The following is a 13,461-nucleotide window of genomic DNA, read 5'->3' as shown; positions in this document are numbered from 1 at the left end:
ATGGAATGTACTTAAACCTAGCGTGCAGGCTTCAAAACAGACTGAGCACAGTAACTATGACCAAGAGTTTTTCATCGCACATATAAAGTTGACTAAGGTATGCGATGGTACAAACAAAAAGAGAAAGTATATTATATAAAGGTAATGCTAGAGGCACATCTACTTTCTGTACAGTCCACAAAAAAAGACATTCAAATGGAGCATCTTTCTTTTTTTCTTGACAATGTTTTTCTCGTCCTATATTACAGATGTTACAGTCACTTCAATTCTACGCACAATTTCTGCCCATACCAAAGCAGTCCTTGGGAGCCTTTGTAACCTTAAGCTGTCACTTGGCGTCTACAGTACTACCCTTAAAGAAAACCGAGTAGGATGAAGAAACAACCATTGAGCCACCCATTTATTTCATGTCGATTTCTGGCGGTAATGAAGGGTGAGATCCCCACCACTCTTCCATATGAAGTGCTTCACAGTTCGCAGGTCCATATTGGGATCCAAAACCTAAAGGACAGAAGAAGCAAGGAGGACTGTAAAAGCCAGCATCTAACATGTTAAGAGACATGAAAGTAATAACAGCCTAAAAAAAGGTAAACATGCCTAAAAAGCATCCATGAACTATTGGCTAAATAACCAAATGATCACATTCTACTTCTACAACAGCAATTACATTTTATGCCCGGTATTGATTGAGCATAAACCTAGATTTGTGAAGCTATGGAGTGCTGTACAATGTTAAGGGTTACCATAGCTGCCAATTTCCCTGTTCCATGCAGAATCTTTGAGCCAATCCTGTTTTTTTCCTTCACTGCAAGCTGGAATTTGTAGGCTCACCCTGGCAATGGGAAAAATAAAACTACAAGTTCCAGCATGCAACTGGAAGCAAAAACCAGGACTGGCCTGAGGTCATGCATGGAACTGGGAAACTTGGCAGGGAGGGACAGGTGGCCCTCGTGCCCACATCAGCTGCTGGGTTCCCATGGCCGGGCGAAGAGTTTTGCAGCAGACAGAGGGGTAGGAGGAGGGGAAGCCCAGGGCTCTGGCCTCTAGGTGTTAGAGCTCATCCCTTGGTAGAAGTATGGGGTACCTCTGGGGCACCAGGGGCAGCACCACCAGCCAACCGGGGTCACGTTACAGCTGTTCCTTCCAGAGGGTGCCAGGGCCACCGCTGGGGAGCGCAGGGACCTCAGCCATCAGTGGGTGGTGAGCACTCAGTTCTTGCTGGGTGCAGTCCCGGAATGCCTCCGCTGGCATCAGGGAGCCCTGGCCAGGACCCGGGACTTGTCTAGACTGCCTTCCCATATGCCTGGGTGTCCAACTGCTGCGCTTGGTGGTACTCTCATTCTGCTCTGGCCTTCTGGGGCCGGTCTGTTAAGGCACTGTGCTCTGTGATGCCGACCCAGGGGGCCCCAGACTGTCCCCTGGGGCAACACTGGCCACCTCAGGGTGGTCGGGGGAATTTGGCTCGTCAACATCCTGGGGCACCGGTCCAGGTTCAGAGGAGGCACCTGCCGTCTGCACCACATAGCCACCACACAGGATGACACTTCCCATCGACTATTAAGCCCCACGAAGGTCTGACCGCCCCGGCCAGATGACCAGTTGACCCAGCCGAAGGACCAGACGGCTGTGGCCGGCCTGCCCCAACCAGATGCCCACAAGGTCATGCCTGTCTTAAGGCCACCGTCCAGGGCTTAAGCCGCCAGCTCTGCGCTCCTTATGGCCGGTGCTTAAGCTGCCATCTGCAACCAAGGCCAAGCCTCTCTTCCCTGCCACTCTGCCGCAGGTTGGGCTAAGGCCATCAGTCTGGTAGGATGACAGGTGCGGTAGATCAGAAGGAGGCAGATCAATTTTTGTCATTTCAAGATTCCTTATTAAAATAATAAAGGAAAAAGACCTTGCTATCTCTAGTCTATAGGTTTTCCTACCCAACCAAACTAAGGTGCTTGCAGGCTGCTGTGGAGTCCAAAAGAAAACAGTCTTTACTGCGTCCAACTGTAAGCTACTTTGTCTCTACCACTACCAAAAACATACTCGCTATCTGGATTACCGAGGCCCTAGACTGCCTGGCACCAGCAACACCTTTCGAAGCCACACCAAAAAAACCTGCTGCCAAATGTTTCACAGAAGAGCTGAAAGAACTAAAAAAAAGAAACGCTAAATGGAAAAAATAGAGAACAGTACAACTGACAGGACAAAAAATACCAGAGAGAACTCAAGACTATACAAATCAACTGTACTCAAAGCAACAACAAAAACACTACAAGAATTTAATCTGCAACCAACCCACAAAAAGAACTCCCAGAATCATCAAAGAGATTAAAAAAAAAACCTTCATCCTTCAAGTCATCATCCCGACACAAGCACTATGGGACAGAATCACCAACCACTTAAGATCAAAACAATTCAACAGACCATCAACACAAACCATGCTAATACAAATATAACCGCTGAAGCAGAGACAACAGGCAAAACACCATCTACTGCAAGACTCGCCTGCCTCAAACCTATTACTGAAGAAATCTTCACACTTACGAAGGACACCAACCTTGCAGGATCTCCAAGTGACCCTTGACCTTAGGACATCTTCAAAGAAATTCTCAACCACAAAACCCCAGTGACAATGTAATGAACCTCTCACTTAAAACAGGAATGGTACCAACCTCCTTCAAATCAGCATACATCAAACCACTGACGGAAGAGGAATCGGAAAGTACAGAAGATCCAAGCAATTACAGACCTATATCCAACCTGCCCTACCCAGCGGAGATCTTGGAGAACCATGTATATATAGTTTACCTCTAGAGAGTTTCACACCCTCTTGAACACTCTTCAAAGTTCTTTTCAACTTTCCCATTACAGTAATTGTTGGCTATCGGTCTCTTGCACCCGTATTTAGCATTAGATGGAGTTTACCACCCACTTTGCTGCATTCCCATCAACCCAACTTCGAGAAAACCCAATCCCATCGCACCAGGGGCTGCTACAGCCCAAACAACATCTGCAGTGGGAGCCTCGATCAGAAGGAGCAGGGCATCCTGAGCGACACCACGCAGTCTCATTTGTAAGCTGGGGAGGATGTGGAGGGTGGTAGTGGGGAGTGCGTCGGGTTGTAGGCCGTTGTCCCCACCACCACAGGGAGACGCTGAGCGCCTGGCCCTCCTGACCCCATTGGTAGGCCAGGACAGGCCAGGCCAGCAACAAGCCTCTGCGCCAGGTCCAGAGATCCTGCGAGGGTGGAGATGGGGTCTGACCTAAGGGGGACGAAGGGAAAGGGGGTCCCTGCAACTGCCCCAGTCGTGCCCCAGGGAGGGTCCCCAGAGGATTGACGTTCAAGCGACCCTCAGACAGGTCTAGTGCTGGGAGGAACCCTTGGCTGCAAGGTGCATTTGAAGTGTCGATGTTCAATGTGTCCTGAAATTCACACTAATTCTCGCAGCTAGCTGCGTTCTTCATCAACGCTTGAGACAAATGATCCACCGCTCAGGCAACTTTCTTTTTTTAAAATTAGTATTTGTGAGGGTTGATCAAAAACAGTAACAATCAGTTCAACATTAAAGCACTGACAAATATATTCATTGACTCCGATAATCTCTCCAGTCCCCTTCCTCCATCCCATCCTCATTACAATTAATCATTCCTTGTTGTCTTCTTCCCTCTAACCCACCTTTCCTTTTCCACTCCCCTCCCCCTGTCCTCGTCCCATCCAACCTACTGTGTATCCCTTCCCACTCACCCCCACTTTCCACCAATCTTCTTGTGCTTCTGCAGGCAGACTCTGTGTTTCTACACTTCACGGTCCCCCTCTTTATCACATCTATCCCTGACCCCTATGCTACGATTGTCGGGGGGTCTGGGCTCATCCACGTCTCTGCAATGGCATGCTTAGCCACTATACACGCTGTGTTAAGTAGGGTCTTATATCTGGCCACTACTTCCTCCTCCCATATCCCAAGCAGTGCCCCACTGGGGTCCAAGTGTATTGGTCTCTCCCAGGTCCCTTCTATTTCTTGTTGGACCCCACCCAGTACCTCTGTAACTTCGAGCATAGCATATTATGTGGATGTACATCCCCCTGTGGGTTTTGCATTTAGGACAAGTATTGCCCCCCAACCCCCATTCTCTTCTGTGGAATAAAAGATTCTATGCAAGTATTTAAATTGCATCATCCTCAGGTGGGCTGCGACTGCTACTTCCGTGGCATATTGGAATTCCTCCCTCCAATCCTGCTCCTCTGTGTCTCCCAGATCCTTCACCCCTCTCTCCTGCAGCACGTTTAGTTGTACAATCGAGTTAAAACTCAATGATTTATAGAGGGATGATGTGCTTCCCTGCAATCTCTCCATCCAAAACACTCCCCTCGACTGGGGAGGCCTGTGGAATCTCATTTAACAAAGCTGTAGGTATTTGTAGTGGTCCTGTCTGCCCAGCCCCCAGGCGTGCCTCAACTCTTGGAAGTACCCAACATTTCCGTTAGATAACACATCCCCCATCGCCCTAATCCCTTTATTCTTCCATTCCCCAACCTATTTCAGATTTTGGATTCCTCCAATAAGCTTGTTGCCCCAGATCCAGTGCGCCAACTTGAGTCTCGTCCCCCACCCTAGTTGCCTATGGGCTTGCGTCCAAACCATGCCCACAGCTGCTGTGGCAAGGCCATGTTTTTTTTAGCTTTCCCTTACCAATCAGTCCCACTTAGGTGTCCACCAGAGAATCTCTACCTCTCCGGTACACCAAACCATTCGCCATGGCCAGCTATGTTGCCCAGTAGCAAAACCTCAAGTTTGGGAGACCCAATTCCCCTTCCCGGGGAGAGTTCTATAACGTTTCTAGTTTTATCCTGGGGGGGTTCTTCCGTTTCCATAGGAACCCTCTTAATATCCTGCTGACCCTATCAAAGTCTCTCACCTGTATCACACACAGGGGGCATGCTGGATAATGTATAGTAGTCGGGCAGGGTAACCATTTTGTAGAGTGGCACTCTACCCATCGAGAGCCTGAGAGTCATTCATTGGCTGCCATTATGTTAGAACCTGATTGCTGGGGTAAGATTCAATTCGACGAATATCCCCAAATATCGTAATCCATTGCGAGCTGTTTTCAGTGGCGGATATTGCCTCTGGTTCCCAACCTTCTATTTTACCGGGTATTGGATGGATTTTTCCCAATGGATCAGTCACAGACAACTTTCATAGGTCAGGCCCGAACTGCAGGTGCAGGAGAGGCAGCACAGCGCACGTGGCAAGAAGGCTCAGCACCATGTCTAGCTTCCCCACTTGGGATTTGGACGAGACCATTGGGGTTTAAAAAAAAAAAAGGGTTCCAGGCGCTCACCGCAGGAAGCCCATGCCATTTGCGGCAACACAAGAGGTTTCCAATGGCAACATAGGTAGGTCGCTCTGCTGCTAGCCCGCCTGGACACACAAAACCCCTCCCACTCTTTGAGGGACAAAGAGGAAGGATGGAGGCGGCAGGAGATCGGGTGGGGCCACTAGTCTTGAAACCTCAGCCCAGCTACACAGACAAGGGAGGTTCACCCGCAAATCTGGCCATCACTCACCCATGGTGGGCGGCCGAAGCTAGACACCCGCCCTGTCTGTCTGTCTGTGTCTCTCTCTCCTCTCTCTCCTCTCTGTCCTCTCTCTCATCCAATCGGTAGTAGCGATGGGAGGTGTATACAAAAGGCAGGGACTTAATCAACACACGCTTATGACCCACATTTACTGAGAATTGCTAGTTCATGGGAAATTATTGCAATCCCCAATCCCTTTCACAAACTGGATTCAGCAGGTTACCCGCAACTGTCAGGGAAGGGTAGAGACACGCTGATCAGTTCAGAGTAGCGTGTGTGTAGCCCTGGACACCTAAGGGCATCACAGACCTGTTATTGCTCAATCTCGTGTGGCTGAATGCCACTTATCTCTCTAAGAGTTCAACACAGACTGCTGGGGGTTGCAAAACTAGTTAACATGGAGGAGTCTTGTTCCATCAACTAAGAACGCCCATGCACCACCACCCACAGAATCGAGAAAGCGCCATCAATATGTCAATCCTTTCCGTGTCCAGGCAAGGTTTCCAATGTTGAGTCAAATTAAGCCGCAGGCTCCACTCCTGGTAGTGCCCTTACGTCAATTCCTTTAAGTTTTGGCTACTACTCCCCCTGGAACTCAAAGACTTTGGTTTCCCAGAAGCTGCACTGTCGGTCATGGGAATAACTAGCTGCATCAGTAGTTGGCATAGTTTATGGTCGGAAATCGGACAGTATCTGATAGTCTTTGAACCTCCGACTCATTCTTCATTAATGAAAAGATTCTTGGCAAATGCGTTTGCTTTGGTTCATCTTGCCCCGATCCAAGAATGTCCCTCAATACGAATGCCCCAGGCCGTCCCTCTTAATCATGGCGCCAGCTCCAAAAACCAACAAATTAGAGTCCTATTTCATTATTCCTAGATGAAGTATTCAGACAATCGGCCTGCTTTGAACACTCTTTTTGCAACAGCATCAAGGGGGCGCCGAGAGGCACGGGCTGGGACAGGCAGTAGCTCGCCTCACGCCAGACCGCCAACTACAAGCTTTTTAACAGCAGCAACTTTAATATATGCTATTGGGGCTGGAATTACTGAGCTGCTGGCACCAGATTTGCCCTCCAATGGACCCTCGTTAAAGGATTTGAAGTGTATTCATTCCAATTACAGGGTCTCAAAAGAGTCCTGTATTGTTTTTCGTCACTACCTCCCCGAGTCGGGAGTGGGTAATCTGCATCCCTGCTGCCTTCCTTGGATGTGCAAGCAGTTTCTCAGGCTTCCTCTCTGGAATCGAACCCCGATTTCCAGTTACCTGTGGTCACCATGGTAGGTACAGAAAGTACCATCGAAAATTGATAGGGCAGACATCATCTGAATGTATTGTCGCCGAATGTATTTGGCCCAAGGTTATATAGAGTCACCAAAGTAGCCGAGCTCGCCCAGATTAGTCGTGGTCTGATAAATGCATGCATCCCATGAGGTCAGCACTCGTCGGCATGTATTAGCTTTGTAACTACCACAGTTATCCAAGTGACAGATGGAGCAGTCAAAAGAACAATGACTGATTTAATGAGCCAATCGCAGTTTCACTGTACCGGTCTTGTGTACTTGGCTTAATTTTTGAGACAAGCATATGCTACTGGCAGGATCAACCAGGTAGACGCCCCTACTGGTTGGTGTCAACAGGGAAAGCGGTGCACCTGTTTGAGGCCAGTCTTCACACCCTCGGTGGTCTGCGCGACCCAAGAATCAGAACGTGCCCCAACACTTGGGGGGCAGCGGGTGTGGACAGGACAACCACACTGGCATTGGCAGAAAAGCCTGCTCTGCCACGGCATGGGGGGTGGAAGGGGAGAGGCTGGGCTCTGGCATAACTTAAAGGGAGGGGGAAGCTCCCCAGCCATCCTTGAGTTCTGGCCAGGGAGCAATATAGTTTTTCCCTCCAGGGAAGGATGGGGACCATGCCGGAGGGCGTCCTGTGACCCCCACTGGGGCATGGTGGGGCAGTAGACCCACAAGCGAGGCAGGAGCCCTATGGCAGGGGCAGCACCTCCGCCGCTCTGGCCAAAGTGCAATAGTGCTTTGCCCTCCAGAAAGGGACAGGGACCACCGCCAGGGCGCACTTGGACCTCCGCTGGGCAGGGCCAAACATAGCTGCCAAGTTTGTCTATTCCATGCAGAAGCTTTTAGCCAGTCCCGCTTTTTTCCACATTGCATGCTGGGACTTGTAGGCCCATCCTTGCAATGGGAAAAACAACTACAAGCTCCAGCATGCATTTAGAAGCAAAAACCAGGACTGGCTCAAGGTGTCACGCATGGAACTGAGAAATTTGTCAGGGAGGGGTTACAGACAGACATTAGATGGTCACAGGGAGGGGGTTGGATGGTCCAAAAAAAATTACTTACCAGGGCAGTGTTCTTTCTGATGGATGGCTGGCTACGCCCACGGATTCCTCATCTTCCGATATAGGGCGCTGGTGCAGCAAGCATTGTAAACTTTTTGTACCCCAGCAGAAGGAGCCATGTTCATCAGCGTAGACTTCATCCGCCTGTCCACTACTCGCCACCAGAGGTGACAATCCTTTCAGTACAAAGGAGGCATTTGGTCCTGTGACCTTAGTTGCACCCCTTTTTCCAAGGAGCCTAGCAGCTGCTGAAATAGTTTTGAGTGAAAACATTTCTTTCTATATATGCATATGCGATACGACATGTAAAACAACAACTCTATCGTTCCCTCTTTACCACCTACAATATCCATCAGCGCTCTCTATTTGATGCACTAGTTGGAAGCCCAATGATGAATCCATGGGAGTAGCCATCCACCAGAAAGAACTTTGTTCTTCTAATGATGGCACCCTTCCACAAATTCCTAATCTTCCGGTTCCTCATTTTCTGATCCACTCTTGCAGCAGTATTGAACAGAATGTAGTTGGGCTTACATTGATACTCCTCTGTAAATCATGTACCTCCATTCCAATCAGGCATCCTAACTATTCACTGTGTCAAGAGAGTAGTGTTTAGCAAAGGTATGGACAGAGTCTCGGGTTGCAGCCTGGCATTTATCGCAGATCAGGACATTCCTCTGAGGAGCAGACATGGCTGCCATTCCCCCTTGTACAGTGGGCTTGCAACCCTAAAGGGACTTCCTTATGAGCGAACATGTGGCACTTGGTGATGCAGAGTATGAGCCATCTAGATATGCACTGTGGTTACCACCAGACCAGCTTTGGTTCATGCCAAGGCAACAAATAATTGGTTGTCCTCCCTTATCTCTCTTATCTCCGACATGTTAAAGTGAAGGGCTCTCTTGGGGTCCAGTAGCTTTCGTCTTCCTAGGAAGAGGATAGAAAACAGCCAGCCTGATCTTTTGTGAAAGGTGAAAATTGGTGGTTACCTTTTGTAAGAAGGGTCTTACCCTCATGGTGATGCAAGATTCAGACAAAACGAGGTGAGGATGTTTTACTGATAGAGCCTGAAGCTCACTTAATCTCTTGGCAGATTCAGTTTCCACTAGAAACAATTTTTAGTCGGCAATCTCAATCTCGGCATCAGTTTGAAAGGGAAAGCCATGAGGAAAGTTAGCACCACATGTAGGTCCAATGACTACCACTGTGGCAATTCTCAAGTATGAGCCCTGTTCTGGGGTCCTCCGAAATGCAGAGATGGCAGCAATGTATCCTTTAACCATGCCAATTCTATAAAGCTTGTCTGGCCAGAGACAGTAGAAACTGTAGGATTGCTGCAATTATGCAAACAATGGGGTCCAGACCCCCTCTCTACACCAAGCTGAGTCTTCTGAGCATTTCTGCCTCTACACAGTTTGGTAAACTGTCTTTGTACTCCCCTTGTAGCTGATATGCGAACCCTGTCTCCCTGAGCAAACTGATGGAAAGGCCCATATCCACCGCTTCTGGAGAAGTTTAATGTTGTCGACGCAAAGGGGAGGTTAGTCTGTTGTTGAACTGCCAAGCCTAGAGACTTTGGCATAGTCTTCGATTCTTGATTTTTTCTAATCTTCTTTGGAGCCAAATAAATTAGTCCCTACAAACGGAATGCCTAATCATTTTGTTTGCACATCTATTGCGAAACTTTATGGCCTGATCACATGGCTATAGCCACACAGTCGGTAGTGACTAACCCGGTCTGCAGGGTTCTATGTTTATTCATCCTTGGATTTGTTTTCACAGAGATTTTTTGCCAAAATGTTTTCACCAAAAAACTTGGATTTCTTTTTTTTTATTTGGGGGGGGGGGGGGGTTACCCCACAAATTCCCCTTCCCTTTTATTTATCCTATATCCTCCTACCACCCATACCCCTTATATGCTTTTACCCACCCCCCCATATTTTTCAATGAGTTTTTTTTCCATGTTTCGACAAAAACTCAGCGAAAAAAAACGGGTAGTGAATGAACGTTGTACCATCTGTAGGGCCTGACACAGCTCATTTTCTGTCCTCTACCAGCTCTTTAAAACCATACCTCATCTGACTGTGTTTTTACGCAAACCACTTGTCGAAAAAACAGGTGAAAGGACATTGTACTGGAAAAACTGTACCCTTCGAGCCTGCTGTGGAAGCTTGCATAGCCAGGCTTTCTGGAGTCGGGTGTGTCGATTGATGCCAGTTAGTACTTTTTCACCAGTTCTTTGTTTGCCATCGGCGCAGAGCATGGTTTTCTCCACAGGTACATGATGGGGTATGTGACCGCCGGGTTAAAGAGAGCATCAGTTCCCTTTGAACCCAGTGTCTAGGATGTCTGTTAAGCTGCACTGTTGTATTGGTCTGGATGAGGATCCAAGCCCCAAGTAATACCCAACTTTTTAGGTTGGGACCCGAAAGGCCGTATTCGGATGCTCGCACAACTAATTCTCTGAAATCTCTAGATCGGGAGATTTATCGAGGCCACTCATCCAGTCTAATTCTCCAATAAAGGGGTCATACGTGTCAGGTGGAATTGGATCTGGCCGATCTACCCCTTATTCAGTCAGTTTGAAACCCAGGGGTATACTCATCATACACCACGTCCATTGTTTGGATATACCTAGTCCTCAAGATCGGTGCATACTGCCTTAAGTTGACGGCAAATGTAGAAAATCTGACTGCTCTCTTTGGCACCGAAAGTCCAGATGAAGGTTTTGCCGTTGATGACTCAACTGTTATTTTCTTTTCCTTCAGGAATTAGTCCGTGCCCTGCAGCAGAGAGAGGCCGCTCGTTTTAGGGACCCTGCCGTCTTGACTAGGCGCAGTGGCACTTACTGTCTGTCAATGTTTTGGGTTGGGCCTTGAGAATATCTCAAGCATATGTTTTTGAATTTTTCACACTCCTCAACAAGGAGCTTGACGTAGGGAAAGTTACCAGTTTTGGGAAGCTGGAGTTGTCATCATAGGTATTGTTCCTTCCACGATCAATGCCCTTTTCTTTCTGTGTGACGAGGACTAGCATGAATATTGCAACTCGCTTTCTGAATGGGACCTTTGTTATGGGCCTTGCAGTGCTGCTCCTTTCTGCGGAAGGGATTTTTTTGGGTGTCGGAAGCCCTGCCATCCTGCCCTCCTCTGAAGATAGGATCCTGGACCGTGTCTTGAGAAGTTTTGGCGGCCCACCAGAGGTTTGGCCTTGCAGTTCTCGGAGCGCTTTTGGGTTTCATGCACTGACAGAAGCCACATTCCAAGACATCGTTTTCTGTTCCCAAACACCATATGCAAACCGTATGGGGATTGGCGATAGACATCTTCGTACAGCGGTCACTGCAGTGTTTGAAACCCGAAATCACAGGAACCGAAGTCATGGGGCATTGCGCCTCCTTTTGTACTGATGGTGTTGTTACTGCCTGTGTTTACTAACCGACTGCAAGGAACTCATGGTGGCAACAGTAAAGACAGACATAAGTGATCAAGCTACGACTTATACAAATAATAAGGCAGTCCCAGTGGCGTCTTGTCAAATAAAAGGGCCCATACAAAAAAAAATGAAACATTGACAATCCTTACAACTAAATACAAAAAGAGTGTGGGATAGGGTTTACAAGAAAGAAAGAAGTGTTCACAAATGATGAGTCATGATGTGGTAGTCGGAGGTCTACCTTCTCCATGTTTTGAGCAAGGGACAAGGCGGGACTCCTGAGCACAGCACTCACTCAAGCTTTCCAAGTTTTGCCAATCGCACAGTTCTTTCTCTTTTCTCAGATGTGCAGGATTCACTCACCTTAGTTTTTCCAATGGTTTGCCAGTCAAAGACTTTCAACTGTACATAGCATTTTGCTAGACCCCTGTATGACCACTTTGACCTTTTCCTTGCGGCTCGCCTAAGGCCTTCTGGTATCGGTAGTTTCGACAATGGGGAACTAGCCGAAGTCTCTCGAGTGAGCATGTAAGACTGGGTGGTTCAACGTAAGATCATGAGGAACAAACTGGGACACAGCACCAGGCAAATCGATGATTTTGCCCACTAATTGGCTAGATTCAACAGTGTCATTCAAGTGCAAGCTTTTCAGAAAAAATGATAAACTTCTAGGTTTTAATCTGTATATTTTTTTTAGGTGCGTATATCAAACAATCCAAAATCAAGTGTTTTTAATATAGAAATCTTCAAAGCATCGCTTTGCCTATTGCTGTGCCCAGTTTGTTCCTTGTGATCTTACGTTGTACCACCCGGTCTTCCATGTAATTAGTAGAGGTAGCACTCTACCAATTTAGAGCACCTTTAACTTATACCGTACCTTTATTGAAGTGGTACATGTTTTCATATTGAACTCATATGTGGACCAGAGTGCACCTCAACACATCCAGCTTCTCTTGAGTGAACACCCACATGATGCCGGACCCTTCTGCAACTGGTTTTCCCTTAATGTTAATAGTTATTTGAACTTTCCTTTAATTTCCCATTTGCAACTTTCGTTCAACACAGTTCAGTTTCTTATTGGTTCTCCCCTCGACTCACCGGCTATGATGAACCGATTGGCTTTTCTTGTTTTTGGAGTCAAGGATAGTACTACGGTAGCAAGAGTCTCTCCCTGTTCTGATTATCAGTGTAGGCATGCTCTGTGTACTGTTGACATCTGCTGCAACACACGCTGGCTATTGTTAGCGGTCTTACGATTCCTTCCACGGAGGCTTTGCGAGTCTGGGTCGGAAAGGGCAAAGTCGCTTCTCTCCTTATCTCCCCTTCAGTTCTCGCCACCTTTCTCCTCCTCTTGAACGCCGTACTGCGATAGCCGTCTCGCCGTGCAGTCTGCCTTGCTCGTAGTGTGCTCTCGTGCTCTACCTTTTATTGAAAAGGGACCTTGACAGGGCGTGCCCGTAATACTATCCCTAGTGTGACGTCCACTGTAACCATGGTCCTTCACGCGTCGAGGTCCCTCAGATTGTTTTGTTCTGACATGAGGTTGCATGAAGTGTAGTTTGAGTACAGTTGTATCTAAGCAGATATAGACAGAAAACTCATACCATCTATGCACCTTCTCTCAGGGGAGGAAGGGTAGGCGCATGTGAATCTAAGCAGATACAAGCATCAGAAATATGATTACAGTGAGTAATGTATCCCTTCTGAGGCTTGTGGAATCTGCTTAGATCACAAGCTATGCATGGATTAGCAAGCAGTGTTATGAGAAGGTGATGGGTTGTGAGAAGGAGCAGCGGCAAATAGATGTTTTAGAACCGCTTGTCCCACCGGTGTATCTGCTTTGGAATGTGTGTCAATGCAGTAGTGCTGAGTGAAAGTGTGAACTGAGCTCCAAGTAGCTGCTTTGCAAATGCTGTCTAACAGTACATTTGCGATAAAAGCCAGAGTAGCCCCCGTGCTCCGTGTGGAGTGAGCTCTTGGTGTGAAAGGCAGTGTCTTATTTGATAATGAAAAGCATAATTGTACACATTTGACTATCCATCTGGAGATAGTATTTTTGGAAAGGCGGTCTCCTCCTCTGCCTGTTGCTATGGAGACA

General features: G+C 47.7%; 1 protein-coding gene and 1 pseudogene across 1 annotated transcript in view; both read right to left on the bottom strand.

The window, feature by feature from the left end:
- Window positions 1–226: 226 nt before the first annotated feature.
- Window positions 227–13,461, bottom strand: part of WDR48 (WD repeat domain 48) — a 1,182,842-nt gene continuing 1,169,607 nt past the window's right edge. The window contains exon 19 of the mRNA XM_069647743.1: window positions 227–501. Within this exon, the coding sequence (XP_069503844.1) occupies window positions 406–501 (96 nt within the window). The 3' untranslated portion in view covers window positions 227–405. The remainder of the gene's footprint in view (window positions 502–13,461) is intronic.
- On the bottom strand, window positions 3,335–3,488 carry LOC138570845 (5.8S ribosomal RNA; annotated as a pseudogene).

Source organism: Ambystoma mexicanum, chromosome 2q (genome assembly GCF_040938575.1).
Source record: "Ambystoma mexicanum isolate Mex_15411 chromosome 2q, UKY_AmexF1_1, whole genome shotgun sequence".
Taxonomy (NCBI): domain Eukaryota; kingdom Metazoa; phylum Chordata; class Amphibia; order Caudata; family Ambystomatidae; genus Ambystoma; species Ambystoma mexicanum.
This window is presented reverse-complemented; position numbering and strand designations above follow the sequence as displayed.